Source organism: Lissotriton helveticus, chromosome 7 (assembly GCF_964261635.1).
Source record: "Lissotriton helveticus chromosome 7, aLisHel1.1, whole genome shotgun sequence".
Taxonomy (NCBI): Eukaryota; Metazoa; Chordata; class Amphibia; order Caudata; family Salamandridae; genus Lissotriton; species Lissotriton helveticus.
Window position 1 is genome coordinate 1,773,900,782 of NC_136068.1, and position 24,669 is coordinate 1,773,925,450.

Here is a 24,669-nt window from a genome sequence, read left to right on the forward strand (position 1 = left end):
TAAGTAACGGCTTATCAGTGGTCTTGCAGCTGCCCCCAGTCGGCACACAAGCAGCCCCAGCGCAGCCCTCCTGCAGTTCCATTGCAACCACGACACCGGGCCTCCCCAGGCGGGAGAGTGAGAAGAGACATTGCCCCACCAACAGGTCCTCGGTTACAGCCAAGCAGTTCAAGAGAGACAGTCGCTCAGGCAAACCCTCCGCGAACTCTCACCATGAACTCCATCCATACTCATGATGCATCCCATTGTATGAACTGTTAGAACTCACCACAGACCATCCTCGACGTCAGCAGAGTGGAGCTGGGCAGGGCTGTAAGACAAGACATCGTCAGTGAGCTGACGGTATGCAGCAGACGTCTTCAAGCCAGCGGTCGTGTCCCGAACCCCTCAGCTTTAACTACGAGTGTCCGCTGAGATGGTCCTGCTGCGGGCAGAGTCACCAGCCCATGACTGACGTCTTCTCGGTTGATGGACGCTGTGGTGCTTAGTTGACTGTTAATTGTCCCCACAGGTTGGTCTAATGTTTTGTTTTTGTTCTTCAATAAAGTGTGGGAGGAATGTAGAGTCCTGCACGACACGATCTAGTGTTTAGCAGGCATCTGTATTCCCAGCCACTCCCTTGAGGGCTGGACACATTAGCACCCCACCCACCCATCACGGGTGTCACAGGTGACATGGCCCTGCCAATAAAAGGGCCCGGGTGCATATGGTCGTGGCTAGTTACTGTACCATACCACCTGGTGTCTGTGTCCATTATTCTCAGCATGTGGACCTGAGGCCCAACACCACAGTGAATAGCTCTGTAGCTATTTCCTAATTTGACAAATTGAAAACTGTACTTTATCAACAAATATGCTTTTATCGTAGGTAAAGGATTACACAGCTTACACTAACTTTAAAATTAGACATTTTGCGTGTTTGGACATTATGCATCAAGGCCTTGTGGGCTGCAGTACAGGTATGTGACTTAGCTAAAGCCTTTTATTGACAGGTATCTGCTGTAGCTTTGCTCCCAGCAGTTCAGGGCTAGAGTGGCAGGCCTGAAGCTATGCTTTTAAAGTCACTGATGTGTGTGGTGTTAATTCATGCCGGGGCACAAATGTAACATCTAACATTAATTACACTGATGCCTGTTTATTTCCGTATCAATCTTCTGTCGCCTCATCTGTAAGTTAGACAGTTGCCATATTGCAGACCTACCAACTTATGTGGTACCAACGTGTGTCACACAATATCAACTCCCTTCACATGGTCACACAGCGAGGAACAATGTACGTGGTGTCAGGGAGCACGTTAGCATGATGGTACAGCGGTGGGGATAACGAGCTGGAAACCACTGTAAAAGGTGGATAGCCAGATGTTCTTTTGAGACTGTAAGCATCTTTTGTCCATAAGGGTGTGAAAACACCCCAGAACATTGGCAGCAGCCTCAGTGACCTTTTGTTGGGGAAGGGGGTGCGGGGAGGGCAAGGAGGGCGATGGGGCTAGGAGACAGGGGTGGATGGGCCTCTCAAGCAATTCCAGGTATAAAGATCTGCCCCTCCAAGGCCACGCCCCCTCCTCACACAGCACATTGTATTTTCAAGTTGACAGGTCTGATATTTGTGGGCCAGGGCTAATTCATTGGGACAGATAGAAGCTTACCAGAGCACAGACTCAAAATTACAGTACGAACAGTCAGAATATTTGTGGCAGCATGGCGATGAAGTGGTTTTCACAGCTTCCTGGTCATTACAGGCATGTGTCTGATTATGTGCATGGTGGCTGGGCTATTCATCCCTATATTGGAGGAGGAAGGTCCGCCCCATGTAAGCACTGCGCCACATGGGTGGTTGCTTCCCCCCAAGGTGGCTCCTGCTTGCATGGTGGGAATGGTTTCAGGCGCCAAACGTTTGTGACAACAATTCTACAATGTCTAGGCAGTATGGTGTTTTTGCAGTCAATACAGTTGGCAACTGGAAATTAACCATGAAAGGAGGTTCACATTGCCAATGCCCACATTACAAATGTGCAGTGAGTGCGCTTCAACAATCGGTGCCACCTTCCATGCAGGACTGGCATCATGTTACACAGATATACCAGGGCTGAAAAGGGTGGTGGATTGGCATGCTTAAATTAACATGGGGGTCTTTGGCCATTTTCTGCTGCTCCACAACCATATTCCTACCTGGTGGCATCACTCAGAATTGGTGGGGAGAGGCTTTTTCTGGTGATGCCTCATTACCAACCACCTGTAAACAAGATGTGCTTCCAAGAAGAGCAAGTTAGGAGAGCCACTGAGAAGAGTCTGCTTTAGAGAAAATATATTTTAAATCAGGGTTTAAATGCACGATTGAATCATTGCAAAACTGAGTAGGATAAGATGAGTAAGGAGGGGTAGAGGCATGTGCCTGAAACACTGTGTGACTTCTAAATCATAGAATAAATCTGGAACAGTGGAAGAATTATGTCTACTCCCCAAGATGCTCTGCCTTTGATTTGAATAGTATCAGAACAGTCTTCAATGTCTGTGAGGAATGCTAAAAGAGAGTGAAAGTCCACCCAATGACTCCAAACCACCATAGTATGCCGATGGTGCAGAGAATTCCATAGATGGATTAAGGTTACCATATAAAGTAATTACTGACATGATTTCCAGGCTTGAACTTTTTTGTTATCACCTATTGCATTCTGGATGTTGTAGTATCTTCCACATAACTAATTAGACTCATACACATGAAAACATTGATTTGCATGTGAAAAGTTCAGGACTGGAGGCAGTATATGCAATGACCTCTAGTTGGGTGTTCAGCCTGGGGTGGATTCTTTTTTTAGCTTTATCATTTCTCTCAGCAATTGGGTGGCTTTTCATTAACACCCAGCTGTCAACCAGGTCCTTGTTTTGACTGGGCTTCTATGTTTTTAGATCTGGAGTTCCAAAAGCAGACAAGAACATTCTTTGACATGATTGAGCATATGGTCCTTTAGATGCTGCCTAAAATGGTTTCAATGAGATGGTAGAGTGCAACCGTCGTGATAATGCTTGTTTGTCTCTTCCAGTTAACAGCCTGGAGTGCTTTGGTTGTGAGGAAGAAGCAGAGTGCGATCAGTCGCCGATAAGCTGCCATGGACCTGACGCGTACTGCAAGACATCTGTCCTGAAAGCCTCTGTCTGTAAGTAACTTTATTTCACTTGCTGTTCTGATGGAATGTGTTGTGCTTTAATCTTGTTAGGCTCTTGCTATGTAAAAAATGTTTTAAACTCAGGTGTTCCTACGATGGTAGGAATGGCCCATTGGCAATTACTGAAAATGTCACGGAAAATAAAACACAGAAATCAAATAAGTCCTTTCAAACAATTTTCCTACTATGACTTTCAGTGAAAATATTTACGAGTTTCTTTTCCCCACTATGTGCAATATTTTCTTGCAAATAACAAGATGCTCTAAAAAAGTGTAAAAAGTAGGGGTGGGCGGAATTTGTGTAATCACGTTATGCAAATCTCCACGAAATGGTAAAAAATCTCAGCGAACACACAGAAATTTTGCGAGCACGCGAAATTGCTTGTTCGCGAAGCTTTTTTAATGTTCGCAATCGCTGTTTGCGTGCTCGAGGGGAAATATTTCGCGAACACGCATTTTGAGAACGCGAACAAGCAAAACATTTTCCAAAGTCGCGGAACGCAGAATTTTGGGCAATTGCGCGTTCTCCGCGGAAGGCGAAATTACCCAAATTCCGTAAACGGAGCGCATTTTTCTGCCCAGGCCTAGTAAAAAGCTAAACCTAACTATATAGCAGCATCCATGAACATACATATACCATGCGTACCAGTATCCATAAGCATATGGTGTACACAGCACCTAAACATTCTGGCGTCTGGATACTTGTGATGGAAGGAGAGAAAGTGTTAGTAAAGCAGGAGGGCTGATCTACAGAGCTATGGAAACACGGTAAGGCCAGTCTCACCGGGGTAAAACCAGTCACATGTCAGGTGTGCCTAATTTGTGACAGGCTCTGCCCAGGCCCTACTGGCCTTTCAAAGTCTGTGGCCTGTAAGGACATTCGTTATCAGGCTTCTGGAAGCTACTACCACTGACCTGGCTTCTGGGAGCTATTACCATTAAATAGGCTTCTAGGAGCTATTAGCACTAACCTGATGGGGCATCAAGCATTTGATAACATTGCTCTTGTTCCTCTGTCCATCTGCAGTTTTCCTCACTGCCCTGAACATCAAGAAGACATGCGCCTATGGGGAAAGGCCAGATAAGGTGACACAGATTACTGCAAAGCAGAAAGTCAGCTTGTCGTTCCAGGAGAACTACTGCAACACCAACTTCTGCAATAACGAGACAGACTTTGGTAAGCATCTTCCACTTTTCAACATCACCGCCAACTGAGATCACTTTCAAGAAAGAGGAACTTGGCTGTTACACCAAGGAAGCACGGTCCACAGGTTGTAGTTCCGCATCTGCAATTCCAGCACTCTATGTGCTACCGCAGACCTACCACAGATGTTCCACATGGTCAGAGAGATTAAACACCAAGCCCTTTGTCATGGCTGTAAAATATTATACAGAAAAAAACAATTAAGAGAATTACAGTTATTAGAAACCGTTTTACATAAACAGTTTAATCTGATGGTTTAGAGGATGAATGCCATTTATCAGTTAGTAAAATCTAAATTCTTAGAAAGTGTGTTTTTCCAAAAGAAAATTTTGTTTTCCACCCATGGAGCAGTGAGTCCACCCCAATTCAACTCTGAGGGTGTCAACCATCCCCATACCTTCCCCGCTCCTCCCACCCACAACTTTCACTTTTCCCAAAACTCATGCAAATATTTTACCCATCCCTAATTACAATACCGTTCCCTTACCAGGATTCACTATGGGGATCCCTATTTATTTTTCTTTTAAAACTCAGTCTGTTTGTAGCAAATTAATCTTTTTTTTAACTTAAAATAAAATATTTTTTCAGTAAACTACATTTATATCAAATTGTTTTACACTCAATATGTTTTCTATTATTTCAGGTCTCAGATATTGGTTTTTATTATTTTGTTTTTTAATGACTTTACATTGCACTGTTGTATACATCACAACTGCACTCAGACTGTTCCTACAATCCTAATCCTCTTTAGGGTTTTGTAGAGTTCCATTCTTCTTAGTGATTGGACGTTAACCCATTGGGAGATTAAGACCACACATTTAAATGTGCTAATAGGTATATTTCCAATGATTTCTAGATCCCTCTTTTTAGTAATAGCAAATATCACCACCCAAATATGTGTTCTCATCCACTAAACATACCAAAATGCATATGTGGGTGTGACCCCTCTGATCAGACAGTATTCAACTGAAGGAGGTACAGAGAGAAGATATTGGCTCATACAGAAGTACCACCTTCCAGGGAAACAGCAAAAAGGCTGCAGAGGCTAGAGGCGAGGTAGTGCTCAGGAGAGAAGAGGAAGGCATGACAGAAAGATGGATGTGAGAAAGTCATCCTTTTTGCTCTGATCACCCAGATTTTTAAACTGATACTGGTGGTAACTGAATCTGACTCCGCCCTGGGCTTTGATAACCAGGCCGGATAACACTGCTCTGATTAAAAATGTATATGGTAATTAGATGCAATTACAATTGGCACTGACAGCCTACCTGTAAGTCCCTAGTATTTTGTAGGGCATGTAGGTTTAGAGGCCAAGCAGCTTTGAGGCACTTAGGTGTGCACTTCTGTGTTGCCTGCTGTCATTTTAAAAGTCAGCCTGCTTTGCAATCTGCTTTTAAATTGAAATTACTCGCAAATTCGACTTCGGATTTAATGTATTTCCAAAGTATTGAACTACATTATTTTACCTATAAATCACCTCTAAGGTCTACCCCAGGTGCCCCCAGAATGGGGTGCCACGTACAAATAAGCAGGGACATTTTAAAAGATGTTTTATATGCCCTGGTGAGGGAAAACTACCAATGATGTCCCTCCTCCCCCCATTGTAGCCTTTTAGCGCCGTAGGATAAATTGGGGAAACTATAATGCAGTGCATCTATTGACTGGAGTGAGCTAAAATAATATTTTATGGGCTTAAAAGAATGGTAATGATAAATCCAACAACTTGACACTGACCGCTGAGCCTGTAACCAGGTGAGGTCGCCCCCACACACCCCTGCTACTGCTGCCTTCAGCTGTGACCTGGTGCCCTTTGCTGCCGCGCTCCTCTCGCTCGTTTTTTGGTCTCTGACCTCTGCTGCCTTCGTTTTCTCTCTAGCTCGCTTCTCGCTCTCCCTGCCCTTTGCTGCCTTCATTTTTCTACTCGCTCTTTCATCCTCCTTCCCCTGCTGCCTTCACTTCATTTTTCTCGCTTCTTAGCCTTTTTAATCCACAGGGCGACCCAGCCGCCGCTGAGCCGCCCCCTGTCCTCCTTCCCACCGCTGCCTCCCTGCGGCCCGCCCCACCCTGCCCATTCGCCGCCCCGCTCCCAGCCACCCAGCTGCCCCTCCCTCCCGGCTCCTTCTTATGCCGCCCATGCACACGCGCAGCGTTGACGCGCGGCGGGCGCGCCGATTGTGCGCCAAAGGCAAGCCCGTCTGCGCCCGTCCGCGCCTGGACCGCGCCCAGTGCCAGGACCCCAGGCCCCGACGATGCCAGCCCACACGACGGACCTACGACGCCGCCACTCTCAACGCACTCAATGCCGGCCGGACCCACACCTGCTGCCGAGCCACCCCGAGACGCACCCATGGACCCTTCACCTGCTGTATCTGCAAGTTCACCTGCCTCCGAACCTCCCCCGCACCCGCCAAGCCAAGCACCAGCAGCAACCACCTCAAGTGCATCCTGCTCAACACCCGCTCCGTCCACAGACACGCCGTGGAACTCTGGAACCTCCTTGACGCTACATCACCGGACGTCGCCTTCCTCACGGAAACCTGGATGAACGCCTCCTCTGCACCCGACATCGCCATCGCCATCCCGGACGGGTACAAGATCATCAGGAGGGACCGCGTCAACCAAACCGGAGGAGGCATCGCCATCATCCACAAGAACACCATCCGCATCACGACCGACGCCAACGACCCCTTCGCCGCAGCCGAACATCTCCACTTCCAGATTCACACCGACCCAAAGACGACCCTCAGAGGCACCCTCGTCTACAGACCCCCAGGACCACGCACACAATTCAGCGAAGACATCACAGACTTCATCAGACCACACGCCCTCCCCTCCGCTGACTACATCCTCCTAGGGGACCTCAACTTCCACCTGGAGAACAACAAGGACCGCAACACCACCGCCCTGCTGGAAAACCTCGCCTACCTCGGACTCAAGCAACTGGTCAACACCCCCACCCACTACGCCGGCCACACGCTTGATCCCGTCTTCTCATCCAGCAAGCACATCACCTTCAGCCACTCCACCGGACTCCACTGGACCGACCACAGCTGCGTCCACTTCAGCTTCAGAAGAACAACGACCCACCACCACCCACTTCAGATTCCCCACAGAAGCTGTAGTAAGATCACCACCGAGCAGCTCAACACCTCTCTCAGCCAGAACCCACCCGCCAGCGCAACGGACCCCATCGAAGCAGCCCGGAACTTCACGCAGTGGCTGACCGCCTGCGCCGACGACCTCGCACCACTGAAGAACCCTCCCAGCAGACCCAGAAGCAAGAAGGCATCCTGGTTCACCGACGAACTCAAGGACTCCAAGAAGACCTGCCGCACCCTCGAGAAAGCCTGGCTCCTCGACCGGACCACCGACAACATGACCGCCCTCAAACACGCTACCCGCAAGCACCACCAGCTCATCCGCACCACCAAGAAGAAATCCCTGAAGGAACGACTGGACAACAATACCCACGACAGCAAGGAACTCTTCAGCATCGTCAAGGAGTTCTCCAACCCCAGCACTGGCACCAATGACATCACCCCGTCACAAGACCTCTGCGACTCCCTCGCCTCGTTCTTCCACCGCAAGATCGCCGACATCCACAACAGCTTCGGCGCACCACCCACACACCCAACCGTCGAACCAACGCCCCCCATCGCCACCCTTCGCACCTGGACCACGGTGACCACCGAAGACACAGCCCGCACGATGAACACCATCCACACCGGATCACCGACCGACCCCTGCCCACACCACGTCTTGAACAAGGCCGACTCCACCATCGCACCCCAACTCCGGAACATCATCAACACCTCCTTCAACACCGCCACCTTCCCGGAGAGCTGGAAGCACGCCGAGCTCAGCGCCCTCCTGAAGAAACCTACAGCGGACCCCACCGACCTCAAAAACTTCCGCCCCATCTCGCTCCTCCCTTTTCCTGCTAAAGTCATCGAGAAGATCGTCAACAGACAGCTGACCACCTTCCTCGAGACGAACGGATCCCTCGACCCCTCGCAGTCCGGCTTCAGAGCCAACCACAGCACCGAGACGGCCCTCATCGCAGCCACCGACGACATCCGGACCCTGCTCGACAAGGGGGAAACAGTGGCCCTCATCCTCCTGGACCTCTCCGCTGCGTTCGACACTGTCTGCCACCGCACCCTAGTCCAGCGCCTCAGCAACATCGGTATCCAAGAGAAGGCACGGGAGTGGATCACCTCGTTCCTCGCCGGAAGAACACAAAGAGTCCGCCTCCCCCCGTTTCGCTCCGAGGCCACCGAAGTCATCTGCGGCGTCCCGCAGGGATCTTCACTCAGCCCCACCCTCTTCAACGTCTACATGAGACCTCTCGCAGCCATCACACGCCAGCACAACCATAACATCATCTCTTACGCCGACGACACCCAGCTGATCCTCTCCCTCACCAGATACCCCGACACCGCCAGAACCTGCCTACACAAAGGGATGAAAGACGTCGCCGAGTGGATGAAGGACAGCCGCCTGAAACTGAACTCAGACAAGACGGAAGTCCTCATCCTGGGATCTTCGCCCTCCGCCTGGGACGACTCCTGGTGGCCCCCAGCCCTGGGCACCGCACCCAAGCCAACCGACCACGCACGCAACCTGGGCTTCATCCTGGACTCCTCCCTCTCCATGACCAGACAAGTCAACGCCGTCTCCTCATCGTGCTTCAACACCCTGCGTATGCTTCACAAGATCTTCCGCTGGATCCCGACCAAGACAAGGAAGACTGTCACCCAAGCACTCGTCACCAGCCGACTGGACTACGGAAACGCCCTCTACGCCGTAACTACAGCCAAGCTACAGAAAAGACTCCAACGCATCCAGAACACCTCCGCACGACTCATCCTGGATGTCCCCCGACGCAGCCACATCTCCAGCCACCTGAGGACCCTGCACTGGCTCCCCGTCGACACGAGGATCACGTTCCGGCTCCTCACCCACGCACACAAGTCTCTCCACGACCTGGGCCCCAAGTACCTCAACGACCGCCTGACCTTCTACACGCCCACCCGCCAGCTACGGTCCACCAGCCTCGCCCTCGCAGCCGTACCACGCATCCGAAGAGCCACTGCCGGAGGAAGATCCTTCTCTTACCTGGCTGCCAAGACATGGAACTCCCTCCCCATCCACCTTCGGCTGACCCAGGACCATCTCGCCTTCAGGAAACAACTCAAGACCTGGCTGTTCGAGCAGTAGCATACCCCTTCCCCAAGCGCCTTGAGACCCTCCCGGGTGAGTAGTGCGCTATACAAATGGTATGATTGATTGATTGATTGAAATTATCATAACTAATATAGAAAAGAAGTTATATAACTTTCTTTTCATGGAGCCAAAATCCAGTCTTCTAGCAGCCTCCCCTGATTGGCCAGCCCTTAACAGGCTTCGCCAAACTGATTGATGAGGTGATAAGTGGCCTGCACAGCGACAGGTTATCTGATGGGGGGAGCTCTGCAGCTGCAGAGACCAGGCCAGGACGGGGGCTGGGTAAATCAAACTGGGCTTCAAAGAGAGCAGGACAGTAGGGAATGCTAGCCAGGCATACCCCTTCTTCCTGTACCCCCCATCCAGATGGCAGCCTCAGGATTTGAATTTGCAGGAGGGCTGTAGAGGGTGTGTTATTGGAAATGAGCCACATCAGTAGGTTGGTTTAGTCAGCTCTTACTCCCCAGGATGGAGAATCTTCAATTTGAATTTTAAAGTGCAGTGCTTTGCGGGACAAAAAAAATGCCACACTTCAGAGGCAGCTGTCATGCATTTGGGTGGCACCAATAACCCCATTGGCCAGCGATGCTCCCCTGCTTGTGGCCCCAGAACAGTGGATAAATATATGAGAGCTGCATAGCAACTCAGATATGCTGCCTGAAACTACAAGAAGAAGAGGGACTGCCCTGCTGGAGCCAGGGTCTGCATCCCAAGAGGCTTGCACTCTGAAGGATTGAGCTTGGTGCACACTTGAAACTACAGCCCTGAGGACTTTGCCTTGCTTCAAAAAGGACTAAGGAGTAGACTTCTTGAAAGAAACAGGCTAACAGAGCTCACCTGAGCCATCTGCCCCAAGGAGTGTGTCCAATGGATGTTTAAGGATTTGGCCAGGTGCATTCTGGGAACTGTAGTCCCAACTTCAGAGGAGCAACTCGGAGACTCTGGGAACTTGGATTTGTGTTATGGACACTTGGAACCCTCAAGAGGAACTTTCGGAAGACATTTCTGAAGTTTGGAGCAACTTTTGTGAAAAGCTTCATAAGGTGACTGACCTTACCTGACGTCAAGAGTCAAACCGACTGCCTCGCACTGCAACCTGGCCTGGATTTTAGGTTTATCCTGCTGGAAGCTCAGGAGCAAAAGACCTCCATGAAATGACCGGGGGCTCCCGCTGAACCAAGCCAACGAAGCTGCTCCAAATCTGGCCTGCTGGAGAGGACCGCTCAACGTTGAGAGAAAATCCTCTAGAAAAGTTTCTAAGTGCTATGGTAAAACTTTGACCGGGGCCTCCCGCTTAGTATATCCGACCAGGGCTCCATCGTGGTCGGTCTCAAACCTTGACTTTGTTTTGGTCAAGCACAACCAGCTGCAAGTTGGCTCTATATGTTTTTAAGCATAAGAAAGTGTTTATTCTTTAAAAATTCATATCCCCGGTTCCCTATATTGGATGTTTGTTGTTTTGATGTATTTTTAATCATAACATATTTTCCTATTGTTATGAATTGGTTGTGGATTTTTATTGTGTGCTGTGTCTTGCTTATTTAATGTATTGGTGTTTTTAAATGCTTCACACACCTGTCTCCTAAGTTAAGCCTGTCTGCTCATTGATAGCTACTAAGGGTTGAGCAAGGGAATAATTTATTGAGACCTTGTCTAGAACATTTATTACGTTGGTGACCTCATTGCTAGTGGTAGGTGTATACTCACTCCTACTAATGATCCACCTTCAAACAACGAAGATGGTTGTGCACATTAGAGAAAAGAAACATTGTGCCAGGAAAGGGTAAAAGTGATGAAAGGGGCCAATGAGTGAAGAGGAGGTAATCGGATCAACATAATGGAGATAAAGTGAAAATATATGACTATCATTAGTAAGCAAGAGATGTCACAGATTATGTGCCTTTTATCTTTCAGAGCCTGTACCGGCAGAGCCCAACAACCTGCACTGTTATGGGGCCCTCTGCCAAGGTCGCCAGTGTGCCAGCTCCACTGCTATGGACAACTTGATGTGCGTTGGGAACCAAACCAAGTGTGTAGAATTGGCCATCTCAGGAAAGATAGGTAAGTGCATTGCTTGTGAAAGGTCAGTGTCGCTAACATCCCACTGCTATAAAGAAGAAGAAAAAGAAAAAACTTAGTGAACATTCACTCAAAGTCCTGCATTGACCCAGGAGCCCCACAGCAGCCAGTACAAGAAGAGGTCCAGACTGAGAAAAGTCCTCTTCTCTCAGGGGGCATGCTTAACTGCTATATAAGTTGTTCCTAAGTCCCCACCTCCCCCCACAAGCTGAAACATACCTATCAGCATAGAAATCTTCACATCTTTCTTCTTCACGTTACTATTGCAAGAAAGGGATTAATCTAGTGGAGTTAATCTAGTAAGGAGAATTACTTAGGACTACATTCAAATGAAGTTTTATGTGAGGACGATAGTACATGGAAGGGCCATTTGTGTGGATAGAAAACAAAATCTACTTGTGGTAGAACCATGTTTATGGTTCACCATACTGGGAAAACCACTAGTCAACAAATTAAGGGGGGATAGGAAACTTTTGCTCATAAAGGTCAATCCTGGTGACCACAGAGGTCACCAAATAGATTTGGTTGGGTATTTCAGTGGCAAAATGAAGTACCGAGGACAGGGGCAAAGGGAATCCCATTCATCACTACCTTCATCAAGAGGAAATGGGTATACGATTGGACTCAAGAGCAGCTCCCACACCTGAGTGCATGGAGTAAATGGGTGAAGGGAGGAAGATGAATCGAAAAAGTAAATTTGAGAGATTTGAGAGAGTATTCAAGGATAATTTGGAAACAATTATAGACTTCAAATATCAAAACATGTTAAAAGATAATGCTGTTCCAGTTACACATTGTGTATGAACTCTGATCATTTACAGAATAAAGTTAAGGGGATGTTAGATGATGTGTACAAAGGGCACAGTCAACCTAATAATAATCTCCATGGTTTTCACCAGTTGAGTAATGAGTTCAGGATTGGTAGGCATCCGAATCGCCATAGAAAGATTTTGACTCTGCCTGTTGCAGCTGTCTTCTCAACACTAGATGTAGGTGGTGTGTAACATCAGATTGAATGAGAGGAGTGGTCTATACCTTTAAGAGTCTTTTTGATATTAGAGAATACATTTCAATACCTCTGACAGCCGTTTGAACTTTTAAGTACATTTTAGGATGGTTTTTGGAAAAGACTATAAGAAAACGTAATAGATCCTTGAATGATATTCTGGATTTTTTGGGAAAACAATTGTCAATAGTGTAAATTTAGATATACAGAAGTGAAATATGTAAGACACAGAATGGCAAATGATGGGATTAGACCAAATCCATGTTGAAGCAATCCTTGAGGAACCAATCGCAAAAACTAAAAACAATTGTTTTTTGTGACTGACAGAGAACTGTATATTAAACGTTTGAATGAGGTTCAGAGCAAGGAATTGTGTTTAAGAATGTTAAACAAGAGACTGTACAGGGGTATTAAAACCTTTTTAATAGGAAAAGAGTGTGTGACAGGGAGGACTTGGGCCCATCCAAACATTTGACACAACCTCATCCCAATACTATGGCCACGCATACTACTGTACGCTTAATTACATCTGTTACTACTAATATGCTGCATACACAGTCGACCAGCGGCATGAACATTCTCTCAACCCTCTATAACCCTGACTTGAAAATCTACTTCTGAACTAAAGGGTTGCGAGATTAAGGCTAGATCCAACAATAAGCCAACATTTTAAATTTCCGATCTTATTACATGCTTCAAGGTTGACACTATATTCATAGCTGAAAGGTGGACTCATGAGGCCTCTGCTCTGATTTGGGATTTGCCTCTCCTTTTGGCTTTAGATATTTCCACTTGTCATACTTGGGCAGGAAAAGGGGAGGGCTTTCCACCAAATTCTTCAAAATGTGCCCCTTCCCCTTTTACTCTTTTCCAGACGCAGACATTGTTGGCCTCAAACTAGCCTTATGTAATAGAAGTACTACTACATTGCTCATGATTTATTGGACTACTGGGAACACCACAGCATTAAATGAGAACCTTTCAGGCTTCCTAACACCTAATGTTCTCTCTTTGCATCTACCTAGAATTATTAACATTTGGGCAGATTAGCCTTTGCTACTGAAATCCGGCTCTCTTTTCAGAACATTTAAAGCTGTTGACATGACTCAAATGATTGCGATTGCTACACACAAAGTCGTACATACTTTGGATTTAGTTTTTGCCCTCCCTGATTTGACCATCTCCTATAATATATTTCCTCTCGACATGAAATTTGCTAACATCCCTGAAAGTTTTAAATCCTCGTAGACCACCATCAAATGACCTTGGCATAAAGTTTCCAACAGCAAACTGAATGTGGCACTTGCCATTAATCCCCCATCTGTAGCCTCCCTGAACAGTGCAACAGAAAATATATAACAATTGGTTGGTTGGTTGGTTATTATCTGCTATTGACCAAATTGTTCCCACTAAAACAAGCGATTGTCATTGAGCTAGGCCGTCCGCCCCTTGGTTCACAAAAGCACTCAGAGAGGCTAAACAAAAATGCTAGAAGGCCAAGAAGGCTGGCGTACAGATAAAATACAGATTTATCAAAAAACCCTTAAGAACTACAAAAGACAAATTAGAACAGCTAGAGCTAGCTCTTTAAGTAGATCAAGCGAATAACCCCATCTTTAAAACAGTTACCATTCTTTTTATTCCAGACTACTGTTCCAATTCTATTCCTCATTCTCAAACCCTATGTGACAACCTATACCTTTTTTAGCATAATAAAATCAGGGGCATCTCGGAGACATCTGACACCAGCATCTCCCACTCTTTCATGTTCAATACTTTCGGTTAAATCTGGGTCACCGCTGGACCCATGCCCAACACATGTCTTTCAGCAGATAATTGACATATTACCCGTTTTTTAAACATCCTCTGCAATCATGTACTTGCCAAAGGCATGGTTCCGGCCTCCTGGAAACAGGTTTTGACTTTACCTCTTAAAAATAATGCCTCCGCTGATTTCTCCATTCTCAGCAACCATAAGCCTATCTAACTACTACCATTCCCGATTAAGGTGCTAGAAAAGGAGATAAATGCTCAACTTACTTCATTTCTTGATCACAGCACAGAAACTGCCCTATTGTCCACCATGGACAATATCCGTCTCCAAGTGCTCATTGGCCTTGGTCCTACTTGACATATCAGCAGACTTTGACATTGTTTCACAAAAGATTCTCTTGACGCGCTACCCTGAGGTGGGTGTGCATGACAATGTTCTCAATTGGATTGCTGTCTATCCTTCTGATCATGCTCAAGCAATTATTCTTCTCCCTTATAGATCAGAATTTCAGAAATCAGAGCAAGGAGTGTTGCAGGGTTCATTCCATTCTTTTTAACGTATATGTCCATCCGTTAGCCGTGCTAATTTGCATTTTTTTTTTTTTGAAAACCTTTATTGTGCACATGAAGCTTACAAATACGGGCCTACAACCCATCGGGCCGGCCACCACACTGTATTTGCACGTAGGCCAGGAAAGAAGCTCCAGCGGGTCTCCGATACAACAGAAGCAATAAGGCGAGGCAGAAAGCCACAAGGAAACCACCATGAGTAGGAAAAGTGAAGGTTAATTTTATAATACAATAGGGTGAATAGCAGGAATAGTGCAGTCATTAGGGTCCAAAAGTCTGTGGCGGGCCGTCAGCAAGCAGTAAAACAATACACAGCGAATTTCAAAAAGAACAACCATATTATAGCAAGGGCAAAACGTAAGTCCCACATCTGCAAGCAAGTCCAACCACTGCCCAACGCCCACCCGTTACTACGAAAATACGCAGCAATACATAAAAAGGAAGTCAGGATTGCAATACAAAGAGCCATCCGCTACATCAACCCAATTAAAGGGAGAAAGAAGGGGAAAAAAGGGGAAAGGGACATCAAGAAAAAGGGTAGAAAAAACAGGGAAAAAAGAACGCGGCACCACAGCATGCGCCCCCTGGCAAGCAAAGCATACAAAAGAAAAGGCCAGCCTATGGAACCGAAGGAAATAGGATTAGTGGATGCACAATGAACATCGGAGGCAGGGAGATCATAAGGCCCACGCTGGCAAAAACACCCCAGGAGGCCTACATGTAGACGCAGCGTCCAGAAAAGAGGATACATAAGAGCCATAGAACCAAGAACAAAGAAAAAAACAAAAATACAGACCCCCCCCCACCCACCCCACCCTGCACCCCTGCAGAAGGCTACGGCCTACCCCCCCAGCAGCGTGCCTGTCGCCCTAACAGGAAACCCGAAATATAGAAGAGTCAAAAAGTAAGGAAGAGACCACATAGGCAAAAAGAAAGGAAGGGGAAAGGAAGGGAGAAAAAAAAAAAAAAAAAGGAAAAATCTCTAGTGGGAGAGGAGACACATAATCAAAACTATCAGCTCCCAACCCCCCGTTCGAACACATTTTAGATCCCACGAGAAGATGAAGACATTTCAAAAAACAGGCACCAGGAATATGAAGAGGAATCGATCATACACGTACAGCTGCAAGGTGGTCATCGGCCATGCCACGAAGTAATAGTCCGGCGGCACAAGTGCAACTCACCCCTGTCCTCGTCTATCCAGTGCCATAGGCACAGAGTGCACAAAGAACCAGAACATGAGGGGCCAGAGGTGAAAAGCAGGGATTCCAATCGTCGATATACCACACAAGTTATAGCGGCTTCGGACCGGATGAACAAGAAAGGACAGCAACAGCAGCAGGCAACTCAAGCATAGCTCCGCCGACCAAGGAGAAAAAGTCGCCCCGGTGAAACAGTCACAGGATCTCCGCTCGGCAGGTCGAGGCAAAAAAACACCGGGAGACCCGGCGAGACAGTCCCGGACGGATCTCGGCTGGAGGCCCTCCAGTACATCCACCACAGGGAAGAACTCCTGACGACACAAGGCAGTAGGCATCTGTACGTCCAAACAAGCGGTGGCCCCGGTGTCTTCAATTTCCAGGAAGGACTCCGCAGCACACTGAAGCGGTGGAACCGCACACGCAGGGGACGGCCCAACGAGCCCGGTACCAAGACCACCATTCGGCCCAGCAACAGGTACAGTCATGGAAGCACGCCAGGAACACAAGGCGGCGAAGACGTCGCCAACTGTAGGCTCACCTTTACGGTATTCAGCAAACGTGCCGTGCGGCCAGCCGATGTCGCCATCTCCAACTGGGCGTAGATACAGGGCGCAGGCCGCCATCTTTTTAGCCCGGCGGGGCCTCGGCAATCTCCGACCCCAATCCGGCCACCGGCGGGGCTCGATGAAATCCAGCCAGCAACAAACAATGGAACCTCCAGGGCAGAAAGGCGGACCACCAGAATATTGAGGCAGCCGGCGCCACCGACCCACAGGCGCCGCCCGCCAAGACCGGGCGGAGGGTTTTAAGATGGCCGGACAGGAGAACAAAGGGGAGACCATGCGGTCAACCCCCGTCCGCGGAAGGCAGCGCTCCACCACCAGGCCCCGGACAGCCAGACCAGGCCCGGTCAGTCGCCACCGGTCCAACCGCACAGTGGCCGCTTCGGCCGACCCCACTCCTCCACCAAGGGGTCGGCCCCGGCGCTCCGCCCCGTCCGGGCGCCGCAGACGAGTCCCAGGCCCGCCCGCCCCGGAGGCCCCGAAGCGAACAAGGGCACAGCTCAAGATCCGCGGCACCTAGGATCATCCAGAGCAGACGGTAAGTGCCAGCAAAACGTCATAATTCCATATTCCATCAAATAAGACTTCTCGGGGCAGGATAAGGCGCAGGATAGGTAGTGCAAGCAGGAAAGTTGACGGAGCCGAGCTACAACGCGGCCATCACGGTCGCGAGCTTGGCTCCTCCCCCCTTTTTTGCTTTTTTGACCTTGAATTCTCAGCCTGACCAGACAGCCAACAAATTCTCTCTAATCTTTACAACTACGTTCATCTTTCAGATTTTCAACAATGTCTCTTAAGCTGTTACAAATTGGATGAACGACAATTTCCTTTAAAATCATTGCAGACAAGAGCGAGGTTTTTTTCTGATGGGGAAAGGAGAATTCTTCTGATTCAGCTGGTGGTCTAAGATATGAAGCACCACCCACGCCAGTCAGCTATTTGGGCTTCTCGTTTGAGTGGGAACATTCAATTTCCCTGCAAATCAGCACGTTTTTGGCAATTTGCCTTTTTCACTTGCGGCTCCTGTGCACAATTTCCCCTTTTTACCTGACTTCTCTAGACACGTTGTAATCCAATACCTAATGTTATCCTTGCTTGATTACTGCAAGTCATTCTTCTTGGGACTTGTCATTAGAAGTCTTTCACAGCTACAATGCATTAAAAACATGTCAGTCCATTTTATTTTTAATCTTCCCTGGGACTGCCACATCTTCTCTTCCAGAGCCTCTCTTCTCTTGCTACTCAATTCAAAACACCTTAAATTCCAGACTCTTAATCTAAACATTGTGTGGTTGATTATTTTAGACCCATCTATCTTCATAAAACATTGGCCCTATCCAACCCTTCGAGTACTCTCAGATAGTCCTCATTTCCTTTACTTCAGGCACCCAGGATTCATCGCCTAAGAGAAGGAAGATGGATGATCCTCCACCTCTTTGGTTTCTAAAAACTGGAAAGTTCTTCCTCAATCCCTGTGAATGATTTCTGGTCATTTTGCCTTCCAGAAGGCCTTGAAGGTCTGACTCTTTTCATTGGACATAAGTCGATTGGACCTTATGTTTCCAGGGCACTGAGATTGGCAGAGCAAAACTATCCTGTGATAAGGGATGACTTATAATGGAGTGTGGGGATAAAGGATGTTCTTATTAGGGTACAACTGTGTTTTAAGAACCAACCACAAGCTTCTGATAAACATACTACCACCAACAGGGCCAATGGAAAGACTGGCTGCCAAATTTCAGGCATACCATTATGTGGTGGAGAATTTCCTTGGAATACAAAGTGTGCATGCAGACTGCATGTTACATTTGCTATTAGTTCATGCATGGTTGGTAGTTGCAAATAAGGTTGAATGTGAGGTTGTTTTTATGACTGAAGACGTTAGTATGAACAATAACATATTCACAATAAATGAGTGCATGAAATGAGTATATATAAAGAGATGAAAGTGGTATTGAAGAATATTGCCAGAGGTTGGCCTGAAGAATGGATATTGAGTGGGGAGGGAAGAATATTTTGTAAATGGCGTAATGCAATGGCTGTCAATGGACAGGTTTTCATCAGCGGGTTTAAATCTGTTCAACACAGACACACAAAAAGAAGTAAGGTGGGTACAAGTCGCTAATTGTAAGTATATGTAAAGTTACGCCAGGAGCACATTCATTTTGTAAAAACTGCTCTCACCCACACCAAGTTGTGGCATGCTTCATCATATGTATCGTCTTGGAGGAGGGCAAAGTAAGGTGTTTTCATCCTACCCCTTATCACGTGTATAGTATAAATCTGTTCAAATCATGGTTCGGAGGAAGAATACGACGATTGTCATGTGTCATGAAGAGGATGAGTGCCTCTTGGGGTAAAGAGAAGGGTTGCAGAACTTCACTGGTGGTCTAGGCTTCTTAGGATGGTGGCTAGATGTGTTCAGGAATGTGACTGATGCGTGGGAAGTGATATGTCTGCCATCTTGTGTATTGTGAGTTAAGATCTGGTGAATATGTAGAGGAATTGCGGAGGAGTTAGGATTCGACATTACTACATCATCAGGGACACATTACCCGCAGCTAATGAGCAGGATACAGTCAGATAACATAGTTTGCTGCTTTAAGTGCATAACAGAAGACTGTACCTTCAAGATGAAGCAGAAGACTCTGCTCTCACTGAATAAGTTGACTAGTTTCCAGAAGTGATAGTGTGCTTAAGAAACATTGAGCGGGTGGAAACTTTTGTTAAGTCTGCAATGTGCAGGTCCTGCTATTTTCAAATCAAACCTCTGAAAAGAGTCCTTGCATGCTCCTCCCCGGTCCTTGTAGCCATTTGGTCTTTGGAGTTGGACTACAGAGTCGTTTATTACTCACGTATGTCCCTCTGCCAATTGTGAAGGCTCAAAATATGCAGATGTATTTATAAAACACAAACGTAGCTACAAAGTGATGCTGTGTTCTGCTGGGGCGTTGGCAGCCCAGGTGTCAGAGTGATGTCTACTTTGAAAAGATGAGTCTTCATTTCCTGTTGGAAGGTGGACTAGGCAGATTTGACCAGATTTCCCCAGCTTTCTGCCTCTCCACTGGATCAAGTTTAAATGCCATGTATTGTACAGAAGACTTTACATATCAGCAGTCCCTAATCCTTAGCCTGTGCAAACCAGCACACAATCTGTGGTCTCAATCTCAAGCCCGCTTATAGAGTAAAGTTGCCCACTGTTCTCTGGCCCAGACTGTACAAATTTGGAGCTATAGTTTTTTAATTTGCATTCTATATGATGAAGTTAAACCTCTTTAGGAATGTAAGCACTCTAATTAGGTTTTAAGGATAGAAACATGCACCAACCTATTGACAAAGTCTCAATTTTGTCGTGCAAGATAGTTTGCTTTTAGTCCCAGACACAACTCTCACATCGGCTAGCTTGTCAGATACTTTCAGTGCCTCATACCAATGACCAATGCTCATATATAAAAGAGTGCCAGGAGTCATTATTTGATGAAAGGGCTTCTTTCAGAAACATTGATGAGGATAAGTAAGGGCTGGCAACCCTTTTAATCACTTTGATATCTTTGATATTCTTTCGCAGGCCTCACGTCGGACGTCTCCATGAAAGGTTGCGCTGAGGTTCCAGAGTGTGAGGAGGAGATGGGATTTAGAAGCACACATGCCTCCTTCCACCTGCAATGCTGTGACTCTGATTTCTGCAATGGAGGCACAGGTAAAGTTTGTTTGTGGGACATAATCAAACCGGTGCACATGGGTAAGCCAGTGTGCAAAGCATGAGCCAATGGGGACACAGGTGGGACAGTGTACATGCAACAAACCAATGGGAACAGAGCTAAGAAAAGTATGGATCACAAGCTAATGTCAATGCATGTTGGATGGTCTGTGGAACGCGAACAGGAAAGTAGTTGGGGCACCAAAGACCTACTCAAGCTACCATTGAGCACACAACCTTTAAGACTGGCGAAGACACAGAACCTTAAGTACCTCCGGCAACATAACTACCATGACACAACCCAGTAAAACACTGCTTGAAGAGACTCCATTGCTCGAACCAGTGCAGGCACAAGGAGGACTTTGTGGATAGCACATATCAATGTGGACATTGATAAGATGTCCTGCAAGGCTCACACCTAGTGGGATGTAGGCAGAATGTTTTCTGAAGAAACAAGTAGACATACATGAATGTAATCAAGACACAAGAGCCAAAAGCGAGCAATGAAGAACCGTCTATGTACTACAAGTCAGAATGTTAGTTGGTAGGACAGTCTGCAGGCAGGAATCAATGTAAACATTGGTAGGAGAGCCTGCAAAGGCACAAACCAGAAGACAAAGGTACATGAAGAGTATAGTTAAGCTGCAGGGTACAAGCCAACAGGAGCACAGAGGGCTGACAACTGGGCAAATGCCAACGAGGACATGCTCCCTGCGAGCTCATCCTTTGCGAACGGCACTCTTTGTGTCCATGCTCGCTTAAGGTGTTCATAGCATGAGTCAGCTGGGACACAAAGAGTGAAGTCTGTGGAGGATGAGCAGTCAATGAGACACATGTAGGTCAACCAGCAGGCATAAACACATTGTAAATCAGGGAGTTGCCATTGCATGAAAAAAAGGGTGAAACATGAGTAAGGGAGCTTTCTGGGCACATGGCAACATAGATACAGGTATGATAATCTGCAGGTATCACCAACATTAACACGGGTAGTAGCGGAAGGGCCACATTTTCTAAACCTTCACTTCAAAGCAGTGCTGCAAGCAAACTTAGTGTGATGTGTTGTGGGAAAGGGAGAAAGCAGAAATGGTCCATATTTACAAAGATATGGAGCCTTTCGGCTCACTCCCTGCGCTGGTGCACAATCTGCAGCCTAGTGCCTACACACGCACCCTTGCGCTATAGCGGAGGAAGCATGCCTGTGTTACAGGCAGGATTGTTTTTGTGCGGGAAGGGACACAAGGCAATATAAGGCAATCCTTATATGCATTTTCCTCTTTCTATGTGTGCTGCAGAATGTATGAAAAATAGAAAGAGGATGTAATGAGGAGAAATAAATATATTTCTACTAGTTACACCTCACTTGGGATAGCGAAGCAGTTTGACACACATTAAGTCTTGGTAAATCTGGGAATGCGCCGAAATCCATAGGTGGATGCATGAGAACATCCATGAACCACCCATGGTACACCTTCCAAGTTTAAATATAACATAACTCAGCACATGCAGCTACCTTGAGTTGCAATTCTTTACAAAGTCACGCAAGGTCATCCAGTTCAGGCCTTGCACAGCTTTTTCAATATCACTGAAGCCTTTGCATTGTTCTTGCATCACCTTGAGTGACGCAAGGACAACACAAAGCCTTCAGAAATATGGGCCTAAGTGTGTAAAGTCTACTAACTGGTAGGGTACAGCTCAGTTCCTGGACCACACTCTGGGGTATTCTTTGCAAGTTAAGTGGTTAAGGAGGAGAGTGCAGGTTTATGCTCAGAACATTGATTAGACCAGCCTTTCAGATGGGATTCTCTTCAGCCTCTAACAAAGGATTCTGAAGTTCCTTCTGGTTTGATTGTATCTGCGAGTGCAGGGTATTGCTTACTCCATTCTGTCTCCTGTATCCTTGCATGGCCCTGCTGTTATCCACCAATCTGACATAGCAGGTTAAAACTTACTTCATTCAGTGTAATTCTAGGGATTCTTGGGCCCTATGCAAGAAATATTGTGTGGGCCCCTGTTTGGAAAAAACTTAGAATGTTACTATCCATTTTTTTTTACTAATTCAAGCTCTGTGTTGCCTAACAATATTTAACAATATGTTAAATATTAGGATAAAATATACAGAAGTGAGTTAGAAAAAATGGTCTCTTGCCCATATGGCACCTTGGAAGGTGGGGGTCCTTGGCAATTACCCACTAAGCCCATGCCTTAAAACATCTCTAGCTTCATTGTATTTCCTGTGGGTCTCTGGGGCATGAAGGCTTTCTGTCACTGCCAGTTTACACGGTTGTCTGCACTGTACTGTCCCATGATGGTGGTTTCAGCTCTTTTTCTTTACCGTTCAGATGATCAGTTTCTTGCAAGTGGTTGCCTTTTATTTGCAGCTAACTCATTATATGTGATCCTCATGACGTTGACTTGCTTTACTTCATGTGTAGTTAGGTATCTGTCCTCCTAGGTCACCCACAGCCACAATTTGTTTGTGCCAACCATTAATTCACGTCCAGCTGCCTGTCTGTGGTTCTCACTTTGTTTTGTTTCATTTCAGGTCCAACTGAGGATGACCTGGTGCCCAACGGAGTTGAGTGTTACAGCTGCAGCGCAGGCGATGAGAAGATCGGATGTCCACTCTCGAGAGCCACCACGGTCAACTGTACAGGATCCATGACCTCCTGCCTGGAGGCCTACGGTGTGACCAGAGAACGTGAGGGACTGTTATTTCTCTCTCCCCTCCCTTCAAATTTCTCCTAGATGTCTGTGCTTCCCTCTTGAATTATGTCTCACCTACAAAGGCTCTTCTCTTAGGTCACCATCTGGCTCTTGCTTCAATCTCCTACAGTACTACTTTAATTCCTTCTACCTTCTTCGTGCAAAGTTTAACATTGACTTCATACATCTTCCCTAATCTACTATGTCCTTCTCCTTTATGCTCCCCTGCAGCTTCTTTTCCAATCCGTTGGCCCTTCCCTTGGTACCTCCCTTCCTCACTGCTACTCTCGAATCACTGGTTTCTCTGGTTTCATTTCTCTTACATGGAAAGAGTAAATTATGTCTGACTTTTCAGCAGAAAAGTAACTACAGAAGAGTTTCAGATCTATTGATAATTATACTAATAATCATAATATTTGCACTGCCCCGTATATACTACATACATTATTGCTTGTCCTACTTATAATTGCAGTTCTATTCTTGTTCTAATAATAGTTAGACTAACAATAACTACAACTATAGAAGTAATTATAAATATAATTCTACCAATAATTGTGCTACTGTTTCTGCTATTAACAATATTCATGTCACTGCAACATATACTATTGTAAATTCTAATAACTGTGCTTGTTCTATTTATAGCAAGACTGCCACTACCATTGCTACCAATTACAGTAATGAATAATAGTAATAATAATAGTGATTGTTATTGTTATTATTTATTTTGTTTGTTATTGGTGGTATTATCGTCAGTTGTAGTAGTGATACAGCATGCTATTATTATTACTTATCGTCTTATTATTATTTATTGTATTTGTTACTGATATAACAGATAAAGTACCCCTGCCATACATTATAAAGAGATTGTAAGTCACTGAGGAGTTCCATAACCATATAGAGGAACAAGGCCGAAGGCCAAGTTCCTTTATAAGATTATGGAACTCGGAGGTACATGAGGGGTACTTTATCCCATATAATACATGGTCCCACCAGCACCTATCCCACAAACCACTTAAAACCTTGGTGCGTAGCTCTTTCTTTTGAAAGAGCGAACATGTTTGCAAATATGAAGAATACAAATAAAACTTCTAGTGCAAAATTAAACACATCCTATTTGTTGCAAACAGAAATTAAAAACAGTTCAATACAAAGCAGTTTAAAAAACCCAAAAAGCTGCAGTAGGTCCGAACAGGTAGAAACATGCAGAAAGATTCTAGCTTTTCTCTATCTAAGGAGTGCAAAAAATAAACATATTCTCCTTGCTTGTCATTGTAAGCTATTAAAATAGAGAAGAAAGAAAAGCAACGTTCCATTTGTTGCTTTAAACAGCTGCTTTAATTATGCTGCATGACGTGACTTGCCTTTCATCTCGGCTGCCTGCAGGAGGCATTGTGATGCCAAAAAACTCGAGTGGAATAACATAATAGTCAAGTTCTGATGTATTTTCTTTATAATCGGTGACTTGGTGCATCACAATTCACC

The 24,669-nt window shown here is 46.3% G+C and overlaps 1 protein-coding gene across 1 annotated transcript in view; it reads left to right on the forward strand.

Moving 5' to 3' along the window:
• The window catches only part of LOC144770762 (uncharacterized), a 51,317-nt gene that overhangs the window by 18,516 nt on the left and 8,132 nt on the right, over positions 1 to 24,669 (forward strand). Inside the window, exons 2-6 of the mRNA XM_078655510.1 lie at positions 3,040 to 3,153; positions 4,189 to 4,338; positions 11,506 to 11,652; positions 20,353 to 20,484; positions 23,027 to 23,182. Of these exons, the coding sequence (XP_078511636.1) occupies positions 3,040 to 3,153; positions 4,189 to 4,338; positions 11,506 to 11,652; positions 20,353 to 20,484; positions 23,027 to 23,182 (699 nt within the window). The remainder of the gene's footprint in view (positions 1 to 3,039; positions 3,154 to 4,188; positions 4,339 to 11,505; positions 11,653 to 20,352; positions 20,485 to 23,026; positions 23,183 to 24,669) is intronic.